Source organism: Hemicordylus capensis, chromosome 2 (assembly GCF_027244095.1).
Source record: "Hemicordylus capensis ecotype Gifberg chromosome 2, rHemCap1.1.pri, whole genome shotgun sequence".
Classification (NCBI taxonomy): domain Eukaryota; kingdom Metazoa; phylum Chordata; class Lepidosauria; order Squamata; family Cordylidae; genus Hemicordylus; species Hemicordylus capensis.
The window spans coordinates 393,393,614-393,417,254 of NC_069658.1; the positions used below are offsets into that span (position 1 = coordinate 393,393,614).

Below are 23,641 nucleotides of genomic sequence, written 5' to 3' on the forward strand. Positions count from 1 at the left end.
CACTTCTTCCAACCAGTACCTGTTTACAGCAACCAGCAGCAGATAATAGAAGATACCCAATTTGGGAATATTTTGAAGAAATTCATTCCCTGGGCAAAAGAAAGAGTGTGGCAAATGTAAGCAGTGCAACAAAGAGATGCAAGACCTACTTTTTGGAATGAACCAACATTAAATCAACATGTTTTTATTGTTATAGCAACCAATAAAATACACAGATTTATTTTGGAAGCATCTAAATAATAAATGATTGGTGAATGATTTAAATTAGCAATTTAAACCAAGATTTCAATCTAAACTGCTGCATCTACAGGAAAGTGTAGGGGAGTAATGTCCGAACAGGCTCTTTCAGAAGGGGCAAGTAGAATGCTCACCTGCCCTACCACACCAACAGTGCCACCATTTGCACAGCCACTCAGAAATATGAGACAGCAGCATGACACATGTGATATTGGCTCCTCACATCCCCTCAACAGATTACCCATTCATTCTCTATAGGAGCAACACAACAGTTTCAAACCACAGATAAATCAAGTTTACTTCCCAAAGATATAGTAACTTCCAAATCGAAACCACAAGATGCTTGCAGCATCTACAAGCAATGCTGTCAGAGCAGACAAATGCAACATAAATGAAGACAAGAATTCAAGCACAGCAGCAGGAATTTCTTCCAAATCAGTAGAACTATATACAGAAATGCAAATGACCCAGATGAAAGAGGCTGTATACAATGATTACATAATGTAAATGAAAATATTTTGGAAAATGTTTGCCACAATAACATGCTTAAAGTTGCCACTGAAGTATCCGGTAATTACAATAGCATTTTAAGAATCATCTTAAAGTTAAACATAATCTTCAAGAATTAGGAACTAGGAGTAACCAAAGCAACAACGACCCACAGAGAAGTTCTGGTTTTTGTTTTTTTTAAAAAATGTGTTATACTTATGACATCAAGGAACCTTTTTGGGAAGATAACAATTTATGCTAGTACAAATTTCTTCTTTTTTGTACTATTCATTGTACACTTAATAGATGCTTTTAACATTATTTACTTTAATTCCCTCTAACAGCAAACCTAGTGGCTGATTTTATTCTAAGCACAAGCAGGCCCACCAAAAAAGCTAAACAGGCTTCCCTGTTAAACAAAAAGGCTTTTGTTTACCTGGGAGAACTGAAGTTATGCAGAAGTACATTATCTCCACAATTAACCCCCCCCCCCAAGAGGGCATCATTTCCCTCAAATTGTGAGAAATGTGTGAAAGTCCTCTCTTGTTTTACAAATATCACTTTGCTCTCTTCCTGAGAAGGCAGGGACACAACTCCAAGGCCAGGAGATTTAGCAGCAGTATCCTCTCCAATCAACCCGTCTCTCAGTTTCTCCAAAGACAGGCTAATGAGGCAGGACTAAGCAACTCCCTCAGGCAGAAGTTGTTCATACTAGTGTTGCCCCTGACAGATTTACAGACATGCCAGAGATTCTGAAGTGTCACACACAGTCCCCTTTGCAATGCACCCCATTAACTAAACAGCTAAGACACAGCATGGAGAACCACAGGGATCTGGGATTAGAAGATTGTTGCCTCCCCCCCATCCCACCCCACTAGTGCAACCCTATGTATCACCAAGTTCAATGAGGCTTACTCCAAAATAAATGTACAGCTTGCAAGTGTGATGACTTTGCATAAAGTTTGCTGGGATGCCAGGCTTACTTTTAACCAAGCATGCATGTACACAGAGTCTGAAACATTTTCAGCTGATGACTGAAAAACGGTTTGAAGTATTCGAAAAGTGGAGAGCGTGCCTGTGTGCAGAATAGGAAATGGTGAGAGGAGGATCTTTCAGATAGATAGGATTACTCTTCCCCAGAGATATTCACCAGATAGAACTATAAACACTCTACAGCATTTTGTTGCAGGTTCCCTTTCTCAATATGTAATCGCAAAGTGCATACTCATCCACAGCCACCTCAAGAAACATACAGAATTAAGTTATGCACAAGCATAAATACAACTTAAGAATTCCATACTTGTCATTCTCTTATCCTTCTTGTGTAGATACAAAACAGTGCAAAAAGAGCTTTCTGGGCCAAAAATGGCATCTTAGAGAACAGTGGTGCAGTTCATTATTCTGATTGATTACAAGGTAGAAAGGAACACATTCTCAAGCTTTAGGTGGAAATGAACACCCACATTCTAGCTCTGCCTAGAAAACGTATGCCAAGAAACCCGTAACCAGTTCATTTGAAATCACTTTGTTCTTACAACTGGAGAAAAACAAAACTTTTTACAGCTAGTCCAGAGTGCAGGCCACTTATACCACAAAAGTTGGAACTCATACATTTTGTCTATAAAAAGATATGAACAGAAGTGTGACACTGTTACTTACAGCAAGTACTGCATATCAAAGAGCCTGATATAAGTAGATTGCTTTGGCTCAAAAGAAATTAGTACCAGTACAGTTCTGTACTATATAGTGTTCTAAACTAACAGAACTCCAGTTTCTGTAACATACCAGCTCCATAAGATGCTGTAGTTTTTGACATTTAAACTAGAAACCCTATAAGCAGATCTGTGGTAGGCAGATACACACTAGTGCAGGGATGTCAAACTGCGGCTCTCCTGCAGATGTTGGCCTAATACTCCCATCATCCCTGGCTACTGGCTATTGTCATTGGGGATGATGGGAATTCTAGGCCAACAACAGCTCAAGGACTGCAGTTTGTGAGTAAGCACTCGTGAGTATGTGCATAATTAAGAGAAAGGGGGGAAAGATAAGGAGTCAGCATGCCTGAATTTTAGTTTTTATTCATAAGCCTGAAGCTTTAAAGTGGAATACTTAGCATTAAGCCAAACAATATAATGACAAATTACCTACCGATTGTCTGCTGTTTTCATCGTCATCTTCATCGTAACCATCCTCCTCTCCCTCAATCTTACTGAAATCATCCTCTCCATAGTCTTCCGACACCAAGCCTCCTTTTTCTTCTAATCCATTCCAAATGAGCAAGAAAGATACCAAGATTTAGCAATAATGTGGTATTCCAGTCCAAATACAGTATATGCAAAAGTGGATATCAAGTTATCAGTACACATAACACAAACACTGCAATTCTAGTGTTTTTTTTAGTTGTGCTATATCCCAACAATTACATGTCCATAGGACATAAACATCTCAATGTTACAGTTGCACAACCTCTGTTAGACAGAATCCTACAGCTGTACAATTGAGCGTTGGTTTTTTAAAAATGTGGATATTGAATTCTTCACTCATGAAGTCTCTAATGTGTTAACATCTGTATAAGAAACTAATTTAGTTATGGATATTTGATAATAAAAATTGTTATCTACCAAATCCTATAACATGGGAGCAGTGTTCCCTCTAACAGGGATTCCCAGATGTTGATGACTACAAGAAACCCCAGTTGCAATGGCTTTTGCTTGGGGATTATGGGAGTTTTAGTCCACAACATCTGGGAATCCCTGTTAGAGGTAACACTACATGGGAGGAACAGGGGAGATTAAGAAAGAATAGAGAATGTTCCTAGGAATGCTTGCAAAATAGACAATAACTCTGTAGTAGGGTTCGTGTGATCTATTCAGACATTATAAAAACTGGGGACACTGTACTCATGTACAGCACACCCACAAGCACACTCAGAAGCACCATCCCTTGCTGTCCATGGTTGCACTGTTTTCTGAAGAGACAAATATGTACACATGGACAGTTTCTTCCCATGTTGCAAAATGCTGAGTTACCCCAGTTTTCTGATCAGAGGATGAATATGAGCAAGAATACAGCATCTCTCTCTTCAGGCAAAGGCTATAACCATTGACAGCAGGATGTGGTTCTGAGTCTGTTCTCCGAGATGCAACACGGCCCAAAGTATTCCCAGTCTTTATAATACTTGAAGAGATTTATACTTTGCATGCAGAAAACGCCAAACTCAGCACCTGGTTCTCAAATAGCAGCGCTGGGAAAGAACCTCTGCTTGAGACCTGGAAAAACTGCTACCAGTACAGCTAAAAATATTGGACTAGATGAGGTACGAACTGCTTGACTCAGTATCAAGCAGCTTCATACCTTCAAGGGTTCAAAACAAAATCCAGTGAGAATATGAAAAACAGCTCAGTATTTCAGGAAATGCCACCTCTTCTTTCATCCTATACCATAAAAGCCTTCGGCGTGCGGCCGTGCTGCCCGTGTCTTTTTGGGCCGATCTGGGCATGCGCGGAGCGCATGCCCAGATCAGCCCAAAAAGACACGGCCGCCCAGACACGGGCGGCCATGTTGGAACAGGGGAAGCAGCGGCCTAGGAGAAGCGGCCACCGCCAACGAGAAAAGAGTGCTGGCGAGGCGGCAGGGGAGCCACGGCCTCGGCCAGAGGTGGCAGTGGCCGCGGCGGGGCGACTGGCCCCGATGGCGGCGGCGGCCGCCAGCGAGAATGCGGGTGAAGCGGCGGTGGCCGTGGCGGGCGACTGGCCCCGATGGCGGCGGCACAAGTGCGGGTGAGGCAGCAGCAGCTGGCCGACTGGCCCCCGATGGCGGCGGCCTGTCGCCAAGGGAGTATGGGCGAGGTGGCGGCGGAGCTATAGGTACGGCCGAGGCAGCGGGGGAAGCCAGAAAGGGGAGGCCGAAGGTGGCGGGGCGGACTGGGAAGGACTGGGCCCGCTGGCGGCCGCACTCGGGGGGGCGGGGGTGGTCTACTAGCGCCCGTTTATCTAACGGGCTGAAAATTGCTAGTCCTTCAATAGAAGGAAAACCATTTTCCCCCTCGATATGGCAGGAAAGTCCTACGGACCCTCAATGGAAAAGGATAAGCCAACCGGCGCAGCACCCTTTATTGCTCCGCTTCCTCCACCCCCACCCCATCACCCCGCCAAGGCCTCACCCGTGCCCGCTCCGCGCTCACTCCCCGCCCCACCGGCTTCACTATCGGATTCGGGCTCGGAATCTTCAGCATAAACTGCCAAGGAAGAAAGAACGCTCTTCTTCGCAGCCGCCATTTCCCTGTTCTGCGGTCTCAATCAGTCTACTTCCGGCGCGCGAGAGTGACGTGGGCGCACCAAGCGGTCGCCACAGCAACCATTCTGTCTTGCCAACGGGGCCTGAAAGCCTTCCAAATACGCCAGTCGTTTTTCCTGTACTTGGGCTTCAAGGGGGGGCGTGGAGAAGAAAAATATAGTGCTTTGTACGATTCAGCTCTGCCGGGGCGGGAATCATAATATTTAGGTGTTCCGGCTCTTTAAATGACACATATAGCGTCATCATGCCGCGCTCAAGCGGCGCGGAGGGGGGACTCTAGATTGCTGCCGGAAACGGTGTAGGTTCACATTTATAACTGGAGGGCGGCGGGAAGCGGTTAGACTAATGGCGGATGGAAAACAGTTCTGAAGAATTTCGAGAGACGTGGAGAAATACGTTTGTTGATTCTGTAAAAGTGAAACAGTTCGCCCCTGCAAGGCTGTGGCTGGGAGTGAGTGGTCCTCATTCTCTCAAGTGGGAGGGTAAGCTAGGAACTGTGTGGGAGCAGTTCGTCTCTTGGGCAGGTTTATTCCTTAAACGAAAGTGGGGCTCTCCCCATCCAGGTTTCTCTGATATGTCGGTGCTAGAAACTAGTTTGAGAGGCATAATAAAAAGATGCGACTAAGGAGATTAAAAAGTGGTCAGAATTTAGTGCTGCAGCTACAGAATGACTGCGGTGATTTGGCTTCTTTCCTACTGGGTGCCGGGGTGGAGGGGCTCACATTCTTTTTCCCTCTCCCAAAGGTTGAAAACGAACATATTAGATGAATATTATGGTTGTCAGAAAGAGGTCTGGGGTTACTGAGACACAATAACCTAAAATGCCATTGAAAAGATTGATGTAACTGAAAGGAAGTCCCACCCTAAAAGAGTTGTAGTGGAAAATAGGAAGCAAGGTGTTTTGATTTGAGACATTAATTACACCTGTATTCAGAAAACAGGCAGAAATTTGTTAGTTCCTTTACTAGACTCTCTTTCATTTCTAGATAACTTTCTGCCTACTATGTCTATGTGTTTGATTTTCTTACATAAGTACTGTTCTCTATTTTTCAAGATTAGAGAACTGAATTCACTTGTCTTGGTTTCCAAAAGAAAACTGTAGGCATTGATGAACCCAGATACATCTTAATGAAGTTTAAAGATGCCAAGCTGAGATTTGGATTTGACACAAACTTTGATGGCTGCTGTTGCAGAAAATAACTTTGTTAAGAGCTTCTACAGACACCTACACTGAATTATCTTCAATACCCCCATATAAGATGAATGACAAATCTTCCACAAGACTAGAAGACAGAGTTCAGAGAACTCTGAAAAAAGTCTTTGGATTTGACTCTTTCAAGACCACATTACAGGAAACCGCAACTATGATGGTGGTAAAAGGTAAACTGCAGCCAGCTTTCTTCAAAAAAAATAAATCCATTTATTTGCAGTGTATAGTAAGGTTGAAGAAATTTGGAGTTTTATCAAGAACTCAATCATTTCCCTGTTTCTGTAAAGTCAGAACACCAATGACAAATTATACTTCCTGGCATTGCATGATCATTTTGGTTCTACATCATTAATAATGCTTGATGGAAAATCACCGCAACTTAAAAGTATGAGTTCTATGTGGAACTTTTTTTATAACTGGAGTTTTCCTCTGCAAACTGGCCAAATTTGTTAGGCTTTATATATTTTTTACCAATTTCCTAAGAAAGTTACTTCTGAAGTAAGAGTGAATACTTGGACACAACTGCAATCCTACATGCACTAACATGGGAATAAGTCCTTTTAAACACAGTGTGACTTACTCCTGAACATGGATTGTGCTGTCAGTCATTTAAGTTCTCTGTGTTTTAGTTCACCTTTCATTGATTACAGGAATTCCTGTTTCTAACAAGTTTTTAGATTTGCAACATGATTCTGAATATGTTTGTTTGGAATTAAGCTCTACTGAGTTCAGTAGGACTTCCTGTCAAGGGAGTGTGCAGCTGTTAATAGTTATAAAAAGCTTTTGGATTCTGTAAGGTTGGATCCATTTTGGAAAGGTGAGGAGACTTCTGTCCACTTGCAATCTTTCAGACCCATGTAGTAATAGACATGTCAGATTTAATTGTCAAATAATTAATACTTCTGCAGTATTCTCTTTCTCTCTCTCTCCTTATAATCTACAAAGCATGGTTTAGCATTAAGGTTTAAGAGTGGTGGCTTCTGAAATAGTTATAAATCAGTCCTGTGTGTGATCTAGTATTTCTGCTCTTTCTTACTGCTTGTCCCTTTTTCTTTAAGAAATATCTTAAGAACCACCTTGTGAAGTGGTAGTTCTATCTAAGAAAGAGTGGCTTGCCTAAGGCTACCTAGCTGAGTAACAAATTGAATTTTGGCTACTAACTTAATGCATGATCCTATGTATTATACTAGTTTTGAGAAGTAGAGGGAACCAAAGATGTAGTGCAGATAGTTCTTCCAGCTGGGGGCTGGAAGGGTGGTGTAGAGAAGTTCCACATTCAGATTTTGGTCATATATCTGCCAATGTGATATTGCAAAGTAACTCTTGCATGGCTTATTTCTGAACTGTTTTTAAAATCAAATTTGTACACCTCCCCAAACTTTTGTCTCTGGGGGGTTTTATGGCCAGTATGTGCCCCTGTCAGCCCCCGACAGAGGTAGTTGATCTGCCATTTTTCTAGTGCAGGACTTTCTGAACCAGAGTGTTACTATTTTTCACTAGCAAAAGTGTGCCACCTTATAAGCACTGTGTTTATGTAGATATTTTCTAAGAGCTATCTGCTTTATCCTGGGAAAATGTGGTGTCTAGTCCTGCTGAGCAGGGTCCAGAGAAACTTACGATATAACATTTTAAAAAGTCTTGAATGCTGCATTATTGCCTTTGCAGGGGGAAAAGATGTATTTGTTTGCATGCCCACTGGGGCAGGGAAATCTCTATGCTACCAGCTTCCTGCAGTCCTGTCAACAGGCATCACCATTGTCATTTCTCCTTTAATTGCACTGATTCAGGTAACATTGCCTGTTAAGTGAGAAATCTGTAAAGGGGTGAAAGAGATGGCTTTCGGGAGGAACCTACTGTGTTTCATTTCTAGACAAAAGTAACGCTTGAAATGACTGAAATAGAATGGAATACAGTACTTAGTAGCTGAACTTCTCTTACTTGTAGTGCTTTGCTGGCAAAATTCAGATCAGTGATTGACATCCAGACTAATATGCGAGCTGAATAACATTTTGCGCACCTAACAGGGAATGACAATTTTTGCTCATCTCCCCCTTCTCTCTGCAGCCCTCTTTGCATCTTGAAAATATGTTCTGAAAGTCCTGCAACCCTCAAGGACATATTTTTGAGAGGACAGAGGGCTGCTAAGAGAAGGAGGAGGAATTGACAAAAAACACCTATCTCTGATGTATGCACAAAATGTTATTTGGCATGCCGTTAATCTGGATGTTAGTTACTGTTCAGAATTTTGCAAAAAAGCACTTCAAGTATGAGAAATTCAACTACTAGGTAGTTTATTCTATTTCAGTCATCTCGGATGTTACTGATTGCCTCTCCTCCATTGCATATGCAAAATGTTATTCTCGATGTTAGCCAGTGGTTTTATTGGGCAATTCAGTATTTATATTTTGTTGTGTTTCAGTTCCAGAAAGTCTTCAACTTAAAGCATTCTGATGGCGTTTATGATGTTTGTAAATTGCTGTCTTGTTTCAACTTTACAACACTTGCCATGAGAGGGGAAGCTCTGCAAGACAGTTGCTGGTGTGTGGGCTGGAAGAGAAGGTGTAGGAGAAAACACTAAGAAAACTGCTTAGTTTTGAATATCTTCAAGCTATTTGAATGACTGAGGATATAAATTGTTCAGAATTATCTATCTGTGAATATGATATCTATTCATGATTAAGAGTTCCATGGAAATAAGAGTATAAGGCATCAACACAACTTCCTACTCTCTGCCATAGTCAGCCAATAGTTGTAACTTCAAGATCTGGATCATGATCTGTTGCAGTCATAAGAGTGGGTTCTGTGCCTGGGCGGGACCATTTGGGCAGGATTGACTAGCTCAAACAGAAGCGCTAAGCCCCGCCCCCTGCACGTGATGCACTTTCTTAATTTGGGTGGGCTAGCGTTTGCTTCTCAGTTACTTTCTGACCGCCATTGTGTCGGCACCTCAGACAGTGAGCTCCTCGTTTGGAACTTTTTCCTCTGGAAAAGAAAGAGACCTTTCATGCTATACTCCTCTGACTCGGACCGGACTTTACTATTCTTTAGCAAATAGTTGTGTTTTTAAAAAAAAGGAAAAATGGACGGATTTTTTTGGCTATGACTTGGACTGATGGAGAGACTTTGATGGCACTGACTCAGAACGGACTCTTGACTTCGAAATTTAAGTATCTTTTTCTCTTTTCTCTGCTTTTCCCCTCATGGGTAAGAAAAAAACTTTTAAATGTTGCTTCCGCTGTAATGCTAAGCTCCCTTTGGCGGACAACTATGAGCTCTGTCTGTCTCTTTTGCCTTGGAGAGGAGCATAACACATCAACCTGCAAAATATGCCTCACTTTCTCTCACCAAAAGCACAAAAATAGGGCACTACTCCTTCGGACCATGTTATATGACAAGGTGCTTCACCCTGGCACTCCAATGCCCTGTGCACCTGCCTGTTCCGTCGACGTCAAGCATGGCATCGAAGCCGAAGCTGTGGACTGTGGAGGTGCAGTCTAAACCATTGACTCTAAGGGCCATGGCATCGGGTTCCAACGCCCCATTTAAAGCGCCGAAACTGCCTTTGGACTCCATGCACTGTAAGTGCCATAAGTCTCAACACTGTGAACAAGACACGTGCCTCTTCTCAAACATCGGGATAAAAGCAATAAGTATCGACGTAGAGAGCCTATGACTCTCACGACACCATCTCTCTCCTGTGTCCAACCAACATTGCTCTCGACCTCAACACTGACTACGACTGTCTCAACACTGTGTTCTCCTTACGGCTTAGACGTCGATGCCCGCATCAATACCAACCTCGATGTTGACGTCTCAATACTGTGACTGTCTCCTGCCAAGACTCCTTTACAATCTCCTTTTCCGGCATCCCTGATGCAACAGGTGCATCCCTACTCTTCAACCTCGGCAGTTGTTTTTGATGTCAACACTTACGATGTGGCTTGGATCCTGGTGATGCTCAACATATTAGATTCCAGTGAGAGTACCCCTTCAGCGTCCACCTTTTACGGTTTTCTTAGCCGCGGGCTCTATGCCGATGGTGATGTGTCTGCTCTTTTGGTCCCGAGAATGCCTAGGATGTTGCCTGCTGGACCCTTCTTGTCAGCACACTTGACTCCTTCAGCTGTTCATGCTCTTCGCATGGTGTCCATGCTTGTCTCTACTGTGCAGACCAACAGCCTGTGTACCTGGAGGGTGGTGCAGGATTATGTTGCCACTCAGGGCCTTCTCCAGGAAGGAGGTCGAGGCGATGCTTCCTTGTCAGACCAACTCCACAGGGTCTCCTTCAGGACTACCAACACTATAGGTTCTGGAAACCTTGACATCAGATGTTGGATGCAGGTGGTCTCTCCACTAGAGGATCTCATGCCTGTTTATGTCGTGGTTCCATGGCTACTCAGGTCACTCCATCCAGGTGGGATCACCTAGAAGTACTTTCCAATACAACTCTTTTCACCTCTACCTCTACACAGACTGTAGGAGCTCTGAAAGCCCCTCCACTAAAAAGCCAGCCTACTCAAACAGTAACTTTGGACACCATGTCTTCCATGACACAGACTACTACAAGGAAGAAGGGACTTGCCCCTTTTGGCCCCATGGACGGTCATACTTACTATGACTACGATTCTGAATGCACTGCAACCTCCTCCTCCGATTCTTCACAGCACCTGATGATTTGCCTGTCAATGTGTTTCCCAAGGAGGATGTCTCTCCTAATGAGATGTGATCCTATCACTGTCAGATCAGTGACATGGTTATGGCACTGGGTTTAGAACTCAAGTAACAGAAAGAGGTAGTGGACGATCCTGTCTACAAGTTTTTCAGGTCAACTGCTAGACACAACCAGGGCACCTTCCAATGCTCCCAGTGATTACCAAAGCTGCATGGGGGGTTCTCCAGACTTCTGTCTCTACTTCCAAATGCCTGGAAAACTTGTACAGGATCCAGGAGGAAGAAAACGACTTTCTCCTGAACCATCCATCTCCCAATTCGGTAGTTGTGGTCTGTGCTTCCTCTTCCAAGACCAGGAGGAGGCATACCACCCCGGGGGACAAGGAGGGTTGCAAGTTAGATGTGATGGGTCGCAAGATTTACTCAACTTCTTGTCTTGCAGTCAAAATTGCAAATTATATTGCGTGTTTTGCCAAATATCTCCATTCTTTACGGAATTCTCTTTTTAATGAGCAAGCCAATTTGTCCCCAGAAGAATTCTTGTCTAGGTTCAATGAAATTCATGCCACAGTTACCCTCCTTACTAGGCAGCAGTTGAGAAATGCCAAACACCTAGCAGAAACTGAATCATACACTTTGGCAACTGCAGTCTCTCTGCAGAGGCATGCATAGCTGCAATCCACTGCTCTCCAACCAGATGTGAAGGACAGAACGGAGAGCCTGCCATTTGATGGCATGGGTCTTTTCTGTGAGTCTACAGACTCCACAATAGAGTCCATTAAAAAATCCAGATTCACGGCAAAGACATTCACCACCCCTTTCCAGATTTACTCTTCTAAATACTGTTAGTTGAGCAGACAACAATACTCTTAGAAACAATTGGGAAAGAAATACTACTGTAAGCTTTATCAGCATTTTAATAGGAAACCTTTTAATCAGAAAGCGAGGAATTCTCAGGGCCTGCGTCTGAAAAACTCTGACACAGGAAAACAGCATATTTTATTGCATGGCCTGTCATCTGGATCAACCTTTTCATGAGTTCTTGATACCAATTTTCAATGCTCAATCCATCTTAGCCGCCCCCAACATCAGGCCAGCAAGTCATGCCTTAGCATGGCACAACATAACATCAGACCATTAGGTCTTTCGCATAGTCCAGATGGGCCATGCAATAGGGTTTACAACTCTACCATCATTCAGTGGGATCAAGTTGTTGGAGAAATCTCCAGGAGTTCGTTTTAATGAGCGGAGACCACACCATCCATCAGGTGCAGGGCTTATTATCACGACATGCCTGGTGTTAGCACACCCAGTCCCAGTAGACTTGGCAAAAGTGCTTTATACATACAGATCTTAATGCAAATATAGGCCCACCAATTAGCCGCTTACAGCACACTATCTGAACCAATCATAATAGAACATAGTTTCAGCATTATGCAAACTAAGGATTGTAAAGTTCCCCCCAATCAGGAGCATATAACATAACCAGTTACGCAATTACAGTAAAGGTCAAACATCAGACTATATAGCTAGTAACATTGAGAGTATGCACCAATCACCATTTGCCTGCAGTTCTTAACACTCAAGGGTATATGTTGTCCCAATTCTTTCGATTCTCTCAAAATAGCATATTGATACTTTATGTTACCATAGCAACCCTTGCATCAGTACTGAAGTTCATAACTCACAGGCCTAGCCTAGATACTTGACTAGGCCCGAACCAGACCCAAACAAAGTTTTTCTTCATCAAAGTTCACACCAGCAGCATCCCAATTATTGATGGAGAACGTTCAGGCTCTCTTAGGAAAAGAGGCACTATCGCTGGTTTGGTGGACAGATCAGTGACGAGGGTTTTACTCCCACTACTTTCAGGTTCCCAAGTAGGACAAGGGACTTCAGCCGATTATGGTTGGATGAACCATCATGTGGATGAACTTGCCCTATAGTTGTATGAACTGTCATGTGGAAATGCGCAAGTTTCGTATGGTGACGTTGCAAAGCATCCTTCCTCTGCTCCATGGGGAGGAGTGGTTCGCAACGTTGGATCTCCGAGATGGTATTTCCACATTGGGATCCAATGCAATCACAGACAGTACCTCAGGTTCACAGTGGGGCACCACATCTATCAATACAATGTCTTGCTGTTTGGTCTGGCAATGCCCCCCCCCGTGTATATATGAAATGCATGGCTGCAATTATAGCGCACCTCCGGGCGCAGGGGTTGACAATTTTTTCATATCTTGACTGGCTTCTGGCCGGACAGTGGAAAAATGAGTTAGCTTCGCAAGTTTCGACAGCCCTGAGCCTACTTGAGGATCTAGGCATCTAAGTAAATTGGATGAAGTCCAGGCTACATCCAGTCAAAAGGACAGATTACATTGGGGCCTCATCAATGCAGAATCACAATGGACTTTTCTGCCCGAAGAGCGCTTCGTGTGCATCAAGTCCCAGATTGCCACCTTTATACCTCAGCCTACACAGTTCACGAAGTGCAGAAACTGCTAGGGCTCATAGTGTCATGCAGCTCCACTGTACAGTATGCCAGGCTGCAACTCAGACATCTTCACCTCTGGTTTCTTTCAGTTTTCCAGCCAAATATGGCCGCGCAGACAAATGTCTGACAGTTCCTCAGCCAGTCTTGCTTTCTCTTCAGTGGTAGAGCAAGGAAGTCAATTTACTGTCGAGAGTCCCCTTCCAGGTACCTCAGCCATCTGCCTGGGTCACAGTGGATATATTCCGCCATGGCTGGGGAGCCCATTGCAGTGGTATTCAAGCGCAAGGACTATGGTCTCTGACCCAGCGCCAACTGCATATAAGCCTTTTGGAACTTCTGGCAGTTTTTCAGTCGTTGAAGTTCTTCCAGCCATCTCTGAAAGGCAAGGTAATTCAAATCAGCCTGGACAATACCACAGCAATTGCATACCTAAACCACCAGGGATGGACAGTCTCCCGCTCCCTTTGTATGCTAAGCCTGCAAATTTGAAATTGGGCAATAGCGCAGTGGTTGACTTTGACCGTGATCCATATCAAGGGTGTGGAGAACACTTTAGCGGATCGCCTCAGCAGGTTGCAAATCTATCTGCAACAGCATGAATAGGAAGTCGGTCTTGCATACCTCCAAATGCTATTCAAGGCCTAGGGGACCCTGGATATTGACCTCTTCACCACATCAGAAAACGAAAAGTGCTCCCAGTATTGCTCGAGGGCCAGGATTGGCCTCAACTCCAGAGGGGATGCCTTCCAGTTCAACTGGGGGGATGTAGTTTCTATACATCCCCCACCCCTCTCATCCTCTATTGAAAAGGGTCTTGGCGAAAATCCTACAGGAATCTGTAAACTGCATATTAATTGCTCCATGGTGGCCTTAACAGCCATGGTTTCAACAAGCACTCACTGTCGAAGGGTCGCACAGACAATTACCTCAATGCGAGGATCTTCTGGTACAGGAGGGCAGAAAGCTCTGCCACCCTGACCTGAAAACTCTGAACCTGGAGGATAGGTTGTTGAATGACCTCCTTCTCAATGACCAGAAGAAATCTGCTCATGTCAATTACAACAGTAAATGGAAGCATTTTAGGATGTATGCACAAAAGGCCAGCGTGGTGTAATGGTTAGAGTGCTGGACTAGGACCGGGGAGACCCGAGTTCAAATCCCCATTCAGCCATGATACTAGCTGGGTGAGACTGGGCCAGTCACTTCTCTCTCAGCCTAGCCTACTGAAGGAGGAACTTAAGTATTGTGAGGTTGTTGTGAGGAGGAACTTAAGTATGTAGTACACCGCTCTGGGCTCCTTGGAGGAAGACCGGGATATAAAATGTTAAAAAAAGAAAAGAAAAGCATGGCTTCCTGCCTCAGGCTGCTACTTCTCATCAGGTATTGCTATACCTCATCACTCTGAAACAGCAAAAGCTGGCCAATGTTTCCATCAAAGTCCATCTGGCCACCATTTCTGCTCACCATCCCGGATGGGACGGAAAGATAGTTTTCTCGCATCTGGACTCAAAGAGTTTCCTAAAAGGCCTAAATAACCTCTACCAACCATCCGTTGGCCCACTGAACAGTGGCGTTTATCCCTGGTTCTGTCAGCTTTAACAGAGTCTCCATTCGAGCCCATGGTGACAGCTCTTCCTAAACTTGTGATGCTAAAGACTGCTTTTCTACTAGCCATAACGTCGACCCGATGGGTGAGCGAATTAAATGCTCTTTGCATTGATGCCCCCTATTCTAAATTTCATGACAAGGTAGTGCTTCGCTTGGATCCTGAGTTAGATGTATACTGGTTACAGACTTCCATATCAATAACAACATTGTCTTGTCTACCTTCTTCTGAAATCCGACAACACCTCTGGAACGGTCACTGCATTCCTTGGATGTACGGTGTGTACTCCTATTCTACTTGAATCTGACCAAGCCCTATAGGAAGACAAAACACCTTTTTATAGGTTACAAGGGCAAAGTTAACGGTTGCCAAATTTCCAGACAAAGACTATCCTACTGGCTTATGGAACTGGCATACAAGCACCAGAAAGTGGAGCCCCCAAGGGCCCCACTCTACCAGGGCGTATGGCCGGCATTAGGCTCAGGGACATCCATACTGCAGCAACTTGGTCCTCTGAGCATATCTTTTGTTAACTGCTATGCCTTGGACTTTCGCTCTGCAGCTCAGGCCAAATTTGGGAGGGGTGTGCTGAAAAGGGTCTTACCTTAGCACCCACCTCCAGCCTGACAGCTCGTTAGTCACCCACTCTTATGAGTGCAACGGATCACGATCCAGAGAAACGGGTTTCTTTCCTGTAACTATTGATCTGGAAGTAATCTGTTTTAGTCATAAGACACTCCTGCCAACCCCGCAGCAGTATGCAAATGACAATATTTTATTTATTTAGTTAGTTATTGGATTTCTATACCACCCTTCCAAAAATGGCTCAGGGTGGTTTACACAGAGAAATAACAAATAAATAAGATGGATCCCTGTCCCCAAAGGGCTCACAATCTAAAAGAAACATAAGACAGACACCAGCAACAGTCATTGGAGGTACTGTGCTGGGGGTGGATAGGGCCAGTTACTCTCCCCCTGCTAAATAAAGAGAACTAACACATTAAAAGGTGCCTCTTTGCCAAGTTAGCAGGGGTTCTGGCAAATTAGCAGGGGTTCAGTTTGTGTGTTTATGGAACATGGAGTGCTACTTACCTTATAAAAACCATGAACTGAATCCTTACAATGATTGTATCGCCCAAACTAAGGAAGTGCACCACCTGCAGGAGGTGGGGCTTAGCACTTCGAGGAGCTAATCAATTCTGCCTGAATGGTTCCGCACAGGCGTAGAACCCACTCTTATGACTGCAACGGATCACTTCTAGATCAATAGTTACAGGTGAGCAACCTGTTTTTCAGTATTTTTGTCTTTAGTTTCTTTACAGAAAGCAATGAAATTTATTATCGGACCCATTTTAACTACTTTGAACAATTAAACAGAGGTGCAAAGTCCTGATATTTGATTAGGTCAGAGGTGCCTGGCATACAAGCACCAGAAAGCGGAGCCCCCAAGGGCCCCAACCCATTCTCTCCTTTTTAGAATAGTAAGATTTAAGATTATAGAAAGAATAATAAAGCCTGTGGATGAGTTTTTGAAACTGTAGGACTGTTGGTAAAACTTCGTCGATTCTGTGTTGCAGCTGTTTAGAGGAAACAAAGTTTTCTTTATAATTGCTTGCTCTCTGTCTTTTAACCACAGGACCAGGTAGATCATTTGCTGTCACTCCAAGTCAGAGTAAGCTCTCTTAACTCCAAGATTTCTGCTCAGGAGAGAAAGACCATCCTAGCTGACTTGATGAGTGAGAAACCTCAGACAAAGCTTCTGTACATCACGCCAGAAATGGCAGCTTCCTCTTCTTTTCAGCCCACCTTGGAGATTCTGGTTTCTCGAAATCTTCTCTCCTACTTGATAGTTGATGAGGCTCACTGTGTCTCCCAGTGGGGGCATGACTTCCGGCCAGACTACTTGCGCCTTGGCTCCCTGCGCTGTCGCATACCCAACACACCATGTGTAGCCTTGACTGCCACAGCTACCAAGCGGGTCCAAGATGACATTGTAGCATCACTGAAGCTGAAGCAACCTGTGGCCACCTTCAAGACACCTTGCTTTAGGTCCAACTTGTTCTATGATGTGCTGTATAAAGAGCTCTTAATGGATCCCTATGAAAACCTGAAGGATTTCTGTCTGAAGGCTCTTGGGCAGAAGACTGCCTCTGGGGTATGTTAGATCTCTAGGAAAACTCATTTAATTCTAGAGGCGTAAGTTTTCCCAGAGACATAAGTTTGGAGTGGTATAAAATATGTTAAATAAATAAATAAAATAAATTATCTAATGTTTTCTGCCCTGCTTGTATCATATAAACTTTGGACAACTTACATTGTAAGGGAGAACAGTAGACTCGAACACATTTCCATATGCAGTAGTTACCTCTTGCCACATAGTGAAAAACAATAACTTCATGGAAAAAAGGTAAACACAAAACAATGGCGACATCCAGAATGATGTCATGCACACAGCATTCTGTTGCACACTTGCAAGTAGGGGATGGGGCAATTTTGGCAATCAACTGCCTGTGCTTCCCAAAAATATGTAAGGGTCTCTCACCCTCAGGGACATATATTTGTGAGGCTTAGAGGGCTGCAGGGCAGGAGGAAGGGGTGATTGGCAAAAATTACCCTTCGCCTATTGGTCTCACATAATGTTAGTCTGGGTGTCAGCCACTAAATGCTGAATGGCCTGTTCTGTGTCTATAAAGAGAGCATATTAATGGTATTTTTCCTCCATTAAACCTAGGGAACCAACTGCAAGATAACTTTCACTGATACATGATTGATGTAAATTTTGTATCTGTGTTTACTTAGAAATAAGTGGCATTGATGGCAATGGAACCTACTCGCAAATAATTGTTCCTAGGAGTTACAGCCCTACAGCCAATCCTATATATGTTTACTCAGAAATAGATTCAGCATGGCTTATTCTCAAGACAGTTTGCATCGGATTGTAACCTTAGTCACTTAAGACTTAAAAGTATAACTAAAAAGAAATGTTAATACTTCATTTATGTAGCTCATATGTGTCCAGAATCTTCCTTCAGTGACTGCGGGGAAAACAAAACAACTACGCTACATTTAGGCCTCTCGATTCAAATTGTATGTAGTATGTTAAATTGACACTGGTCAAAATGCCCACTTCAGTAAAGCTTAATCACAATGATAATGACCAGAATGCATGCCAAATACACAATAATACTCAATGGGACTAGGCCTTTTAAAAATAATTCGATCACCAGGCTTCTGATCATTTTCACGTGTTAGCTCATTTTCTCTTCCACCCTCACTGAAACCATGTTGTTAGTGAGTCCCTGTTGGATATTGTCTCAGTCTGCTTGTTGGCCCTAGGAGGCTGAGTTTGAAGAATTAGTAATATTATTATTGCTATTGTATTTTTATTCAGCTCTTTCTCCAAGAAGCTCAAGGGTGTGTTTGGTGCCCCCCTTCCCCATTTTATGCTCACAACAACCTTGTTGGGTGTATTAAGCTGAGAGGTAGTAGTGACTGATCCATGGTCATGCAGTGAACGTCATAGCTGAGTAGAAATTTGAACCTTGATCTTGCTAGTCTAATATTCATCTATTATATGATGATGCTGGCTCTCCATAAAATTGGTTTTGTTCTATCAAGTAGATCCTTGGGCACTTTGAGTCTAAGTTCCAGAAAACTCGGCCAGTTTGGATTTTAACAAAACTTGCATAGCATGCTGAATGGCCGGAGATGTGAGGTGGGAAAACTATTTTTCCATGGAAAATTTGCCACTTCTAAAATTTCATTGGCTGACATCCGGACTAGCATTGCACATGTGCAGCACTGCGGGTTCCAGACTATTGCTGTGCTTTTTGCTTGAGCGGGGCAAGGGCAGCTTTTGCCAGTATGCCATGCCTTCTGAAGCCCACTGTGCATTGTCAAAATTGGTCCCTGAGGGTTGTGTGACTGTCAGAGACCTATTTTGATGATACATAGTGTGCTTCAGCGGCCACGGAACACTGGCAAAATTGCCCCTCCTCTGCTCAAGTAACAGCGCAATGGTAGTCTGGAACTCTCACTGCTGCATGTGCACAATGCTAGTCTGGATGTCCAGCATTGTTTCATAAAATTAATTGGCAACAATGAATGGACACCAATGTAATATTAGGCAAGTCCAGCAATTTCAAAGTTGTAATTAATGTTTTTCAGATGATTATCCTTAGGAAGTGTGTGAGAGGGTACATATATTTTATTGAGTATTTATATATAATATAAATATTATATATTTATCACACACACACACACACACACACACACACACACACACACACACACGCATATATTTCCACATAAAGCTTTGAATTTGTTTCAAGATTTCCAATGTCGTGTTCCAATATGTGCCTTGAGGGTCACATGATCCTCAGGGGATATAATTTTTAAAGGCTAAGAGCACTTATGGTGGCAGGGAAGAGCAGGGAAACTCATTCTTTACACACACACACACACACACACACACACACACACACACACACACACACCTCACACACTCTACTCAGGAAGACTGTGGCTGAGTTGAGAGCAGCCTCTGCACAGGGATACAGCTCTGCAGCAGATGGTTACTCTGGATGTCAGCCAATGTTACCATTGTTTTTGGTAGCTTACATCTGTAGCATTGTCTGGTAATTTTGTTGGATTTCCTTGTGACACTTCAGTTGATATTGTCTACTCTTGCTCTCCCTGTTCAGGGCTACTCTGGTTGTGGAATTGTCTACTGCAGGATGAGAGAAGTCTGTGAGCAGGTGGCTATTGAGCTAAGCTACAGAGGAGTGAGAGCCAAGGCCTATCATGCAGGTAGTGAAAGCTATATCTACATGTCAGCTGCCTTGTATTTAAATTTTTTTTCCCGTATGCAGAAGAGTTGCCAGCTTTATTTGATCTCCAGGGATTGGCAAGTTTTAGATTCACATCAGGGTACAAATTTAGCAGCACACTGAATTTGCAAATCAAGCACAGGGTCCTTAAGTCTTTTTAACTAAAAGAAATAATCTGTGGACTGGCACTGTGTGAAAGAACTGCTTGATGGGAAGATAGGAGTGCAGGTGTGTGCTCTTCCCCAAAGTATAGGTGTACAGGGATGCTAACTATGTATATATTTGGATTAATATTCATGAAAATAAGAAGTTGCATTATACTTTCAGGCTGCTGATACATATAACGTATTGTGATTGGTAGCTCCCCACCAACATCTCAGAAAGACAGCCCTAGTGTGTTACTTTAGGGTGCCTTTTTTCTTTCAAGTGGAGGTGCTGGGACCGAACTTGCATATTGTGGTTATAACAATAAACGTATTACTACTTATTGTGCCTGAAAATGCCAGATCAATGTGTGTAACAGAATGACTATGACTACGAATACGTACAAATGTGTGTAACAGAACAAGTGCCTGCACAAGCTTCCAGTTTCAAAAAATGACACTACATACAGTTGTCAGACTGAGACCATAACTGCTGTAATGCTGATAAGAATCGGCCTTATGAAAAACCTTAGTCTTGAAAAGACTGAGAAGCAAGAACGCATGCTATGAAAATGGCCTACCTCACATGTGAAGTTCCTCCTGGGTCTCCGCAGGAACACTCCCTGATTATCCTGGGTCGCCTTGCTTCATTTTAGTGCGAGAATCCCTTGCAAGTGCCCTCTTCCCTCTGTCCCTTTTTAGCAGTTGCCATCTCCAAATAGTATTGGGGAGGCTAGTGTCATGGATGAATGTAGGTTTGGACTTAACTTGCCTTCATGGTTTGACATGAGTAGCTATTTTGCATGCATGGACCTATGTGCCTGGAAACATTTGTGTTTGAGAATTCTGGTCTACATTGCTATACTTGCCAGTATGAGAGAGACTTGGAGACTGCATTCCTTTCCCTGATAACATGGCTGGAACACTTCACCCTTGGAAAAGAGACTAAATAATTGAGTTTTGAATAACTACAAGATGCTTGCTTAGGCAGAAGAAACTTACTGCCTTTTGGGTACACTGAGAGGGGAAGAGTGAGTGAGAAGCTTTATCTAGACAGTTAATGGTGATGAGGGACAGAGGCTTTTTGGAACACCCATCCATCTCGCCTTCAGTGTGTAAGCTTTTCTGTGTTGGGCTAACTAGAGGGGCTATATCTTTTATTATGGAAACTGGGGGCAGAGGGGAGAGATAGGTGTGTGTGTGTGTGTTAGACTTTCACAATATTAATAAGTTGCTGCAAAAAACTGTTCAATATTATTTTGGTGCTTGAATTGAGTTGGAGAATAGACACTCAATGTTGGTTTCTGTAAAACCAAATGGTAGAAACCTCTATGAAATGTGGCTATAGAGGTAGACTAAAGCGAAGTGGTGAAATAATGCTATTCTCCAGCAGAGGTTAAGGAATGCATACAACAGCAGGTTGCTCCTCCTCACTTCCTCCTAGACAGATTAAATCAAAACGAGAGCCCCTGTTAGCCTTTCCCATTGCAGGGACTTAACAAACTGCGTAAGGCTGAGTCATTTGTGGCAGATACCGTCTAGATTCTTTGTAGTTTGCTGCATGCGCCTTGGCAGCAGATGTGTCAGTTAGATGGCACATCTGGTTGAAAAATTGGAAAGTGGATCGCAAGTCCAGGTCTAACTTGGCAACCTCTAATTTCACAGTGGGGGAATTATTTGGGGAAGCATTGGACCCTGTCCTAATTGAGACAAAAGAAAAGAAGGCTATTTATTTATTTTTATTTTTACATTTTATATCCCGCTCTTCCTTCAAGGAGCCCAGAGTGGTGTACTACATAATTAGGTTTCTCCTCACAACAACCCTGTGAAGTAGGTTAGTCTGGGAGAGAAGTGACTGGTCCAGAGTCACCCAGCTAATTTCATGGCTATTGGGGATTTGAACTCGGGTCTCCCTGGTCCTAGTCCAGCACTCTAGCCACTACACTATGCTGGCTATGCCCTCTTCGACTGTCAAAGAGAAGCAAAAAAGATTTTGCCAAACAATTCCATTTGTAATTCTCATTCCTTTCGTGCCAGTGGACAAACTAGACAAGATTGTTTCCACTGGGGCTGGCGTAGAGGCCCAACCAGGGATAACAACCAGTTTAAAGGTCAGCAGAACACCAAGGGCTTTAAGCACCCTCAACAGTCCCAAAGACTCGGTTTGTCCTCTGGTTGGGGGCAACCTGCAAAGGTTTGTCAGTGTGTGGGTGCAGACGATGTCAGACCAATGCGTTCTGGAATCCATCCGGGACGTTTATTGCCTGGATAATTCCTTCCTTCACCAAGGTCTTGCAAAGCGTTCAAGCATGGTCTGGTTATGGAGGCCATCCAGCATTTCCTGGACATCCAGGCCATAGCGAAGGTCCCTCTGACAGAGAGATGCTTAGGCATTTATTCAATTTTCTTTGTTGTCCAAAAAGAACAGCAGCTGGAGGGCAGTTTTGGATCTGAAACATCTGAACCCCTTCATATGGAAACGCAAGTTCTACATGGAGAATCTGCAGTCCTTCCTAGAGGCCCTTCAGAAGGGGGATGTCATCAGTGGACCTAACAGAGGCATATCCCCATGTGCCTATCCACCCGGATTCCAGAAAATTCCTGTGGTTCTGTTACGGTAGCTGCCATTTTCAGTACAGGGCTCTGCCCTTTGGTCTGTCGTGTGCACCACAAGTGTTTACCAAAATGATGGTGGCACTGGTGACACATTTGAGGACCAAGGGCATCCATGTGTACCTTTTTTTTAGATGATATCATAAGATCATCATCTTTCCCCAGGGTCAAGTGGAGACGACCATAACGTGGAGACGACCATAAGGGCATTGCAGGCTCATGGTTTTGTCATGAACTTTGACAAGAGTTCTTTATCCTCCTCGTGTTGGCTAATTTATTGAGGAGCATCTATAGATACTCCTCGGGGGGTAGTAGGCCTCCCATATGTCTGTTATCAGTCTTTAGTTCAGGCATCCCTAAAGGGGTGGAGCCAGTTCACTCCAGATTTGGCCATCCTGATCCATCTACTGGTTGCATGCTACAATCTAGTACCTTGGGCAAAATTCCACTCTTGAACCCTTCTTTTTTTTAAAAAAAATTTTTTTTATTGGTTTTAAAGATATAAAGATACAAAAGTGAGGAACACTCTTGAACCCTTCAATGGGCGCTTTTTCCATTTCAGGACAGGATCGCAACCAGGGTCCGATTCTCATTTCGGACTCAGTCATGGGGTCTCTATTGTGGTGGAGCCACCATTCCTTGAGTCAGGGGGTCCATTTTCTTCTGACTGACAAGGTCTAGGTGACCACGGACACAAATCTGTTCGGGTGATGCACTGCGGTTCTCTCTTGGCACAGGGACAGTGGTTCCTGGAGGAGCGGGATCGTTCCATCAATTGGCTGGAGCTCCAGGGATTCGCTTATCTCTTGTGCAGTTCCGGACTGCCATAGCCCAGTGTCACGTGCTTGTCTCGACAGACAGTGCAACGGCCAAAGCCTGTGTCAACCGGCAGGTGGGCACTTGGTCAAAATCCCTCAGGCTGGCGGAAGCCAGCCTGCTGTTGGGCAGAGAAACACCTTCTGTCACTCTCAGCGGAACATGTCCAGGAAATAGAAAGCATCCAGGCAGACTGGTTCAGTTGCCAGAATGTGGACCAAGGGGAATGGGCATTAA

At 43.8% G+C, this 23,641-nt stretch overlaps 2 protein-coding genes across 8 annotated transcripts in view; one reads left to right on the forward strand and one right to left on the reverse strand.

Annotated features, from left to right (window-relative positions):
- SAP30BP (SAP30 binding protein) overlaps positions 1-5,140 on the reverse strand; it is a 63,898-nt gene extending 58,758 nt beyond the window's left edge. For both annotated transcript variants that reach the window (XM_053301471.1, XM_053301470.1), the window contains exons 1-2: positions 4,889-5,140; positions 2,875-2,984 (exon numbers count right to left, since the gene is read on the reverse strand). In XM_053301471.1, the coding sequence (XP_053157446.1) occupies positions 2,875-2,984; positions 4,889-5,003 (225 nt within the window). In that variant the 5' untranslated portion in view covers positions 5,004-5,140. The remainder of the gene's footprint in view (positions 1-2,874; positions 2,985-4,888) is intronic.
- A 31-nt stretch (positions 5,141-5,171) lies between these two features.
- The window catches only part of RECQL5 (RecQ like helicase 5), a 111,271-nt gene continuing 92,801 nt past the window's right edge, over positions 5,172-23,641 (forward strand). For 2 of the 6 annotated variants that reach the window (XM_053301464.1, XM_053301465.1), the window contains exons 1-4: positions 5,327-5,504; positions 7,898-8,019; positions 16,640-17,158; positions 19,707-19,812. In XM_053301464.1, the coding sequence (XP_053157439.1) occupies positions 5,375-5,504; positions 7,898-8,019; positions 16,640-17,158; positions 19,707-19,812 (877 nt within the window). In that variant the 5' untranslated portion in view covers positions 5,327-5,374. The other 4 variants (XM_053301466.1, XM_053301468.1, XM_053301467.1 and 1 more) reach the window with 4 other exon arrangements.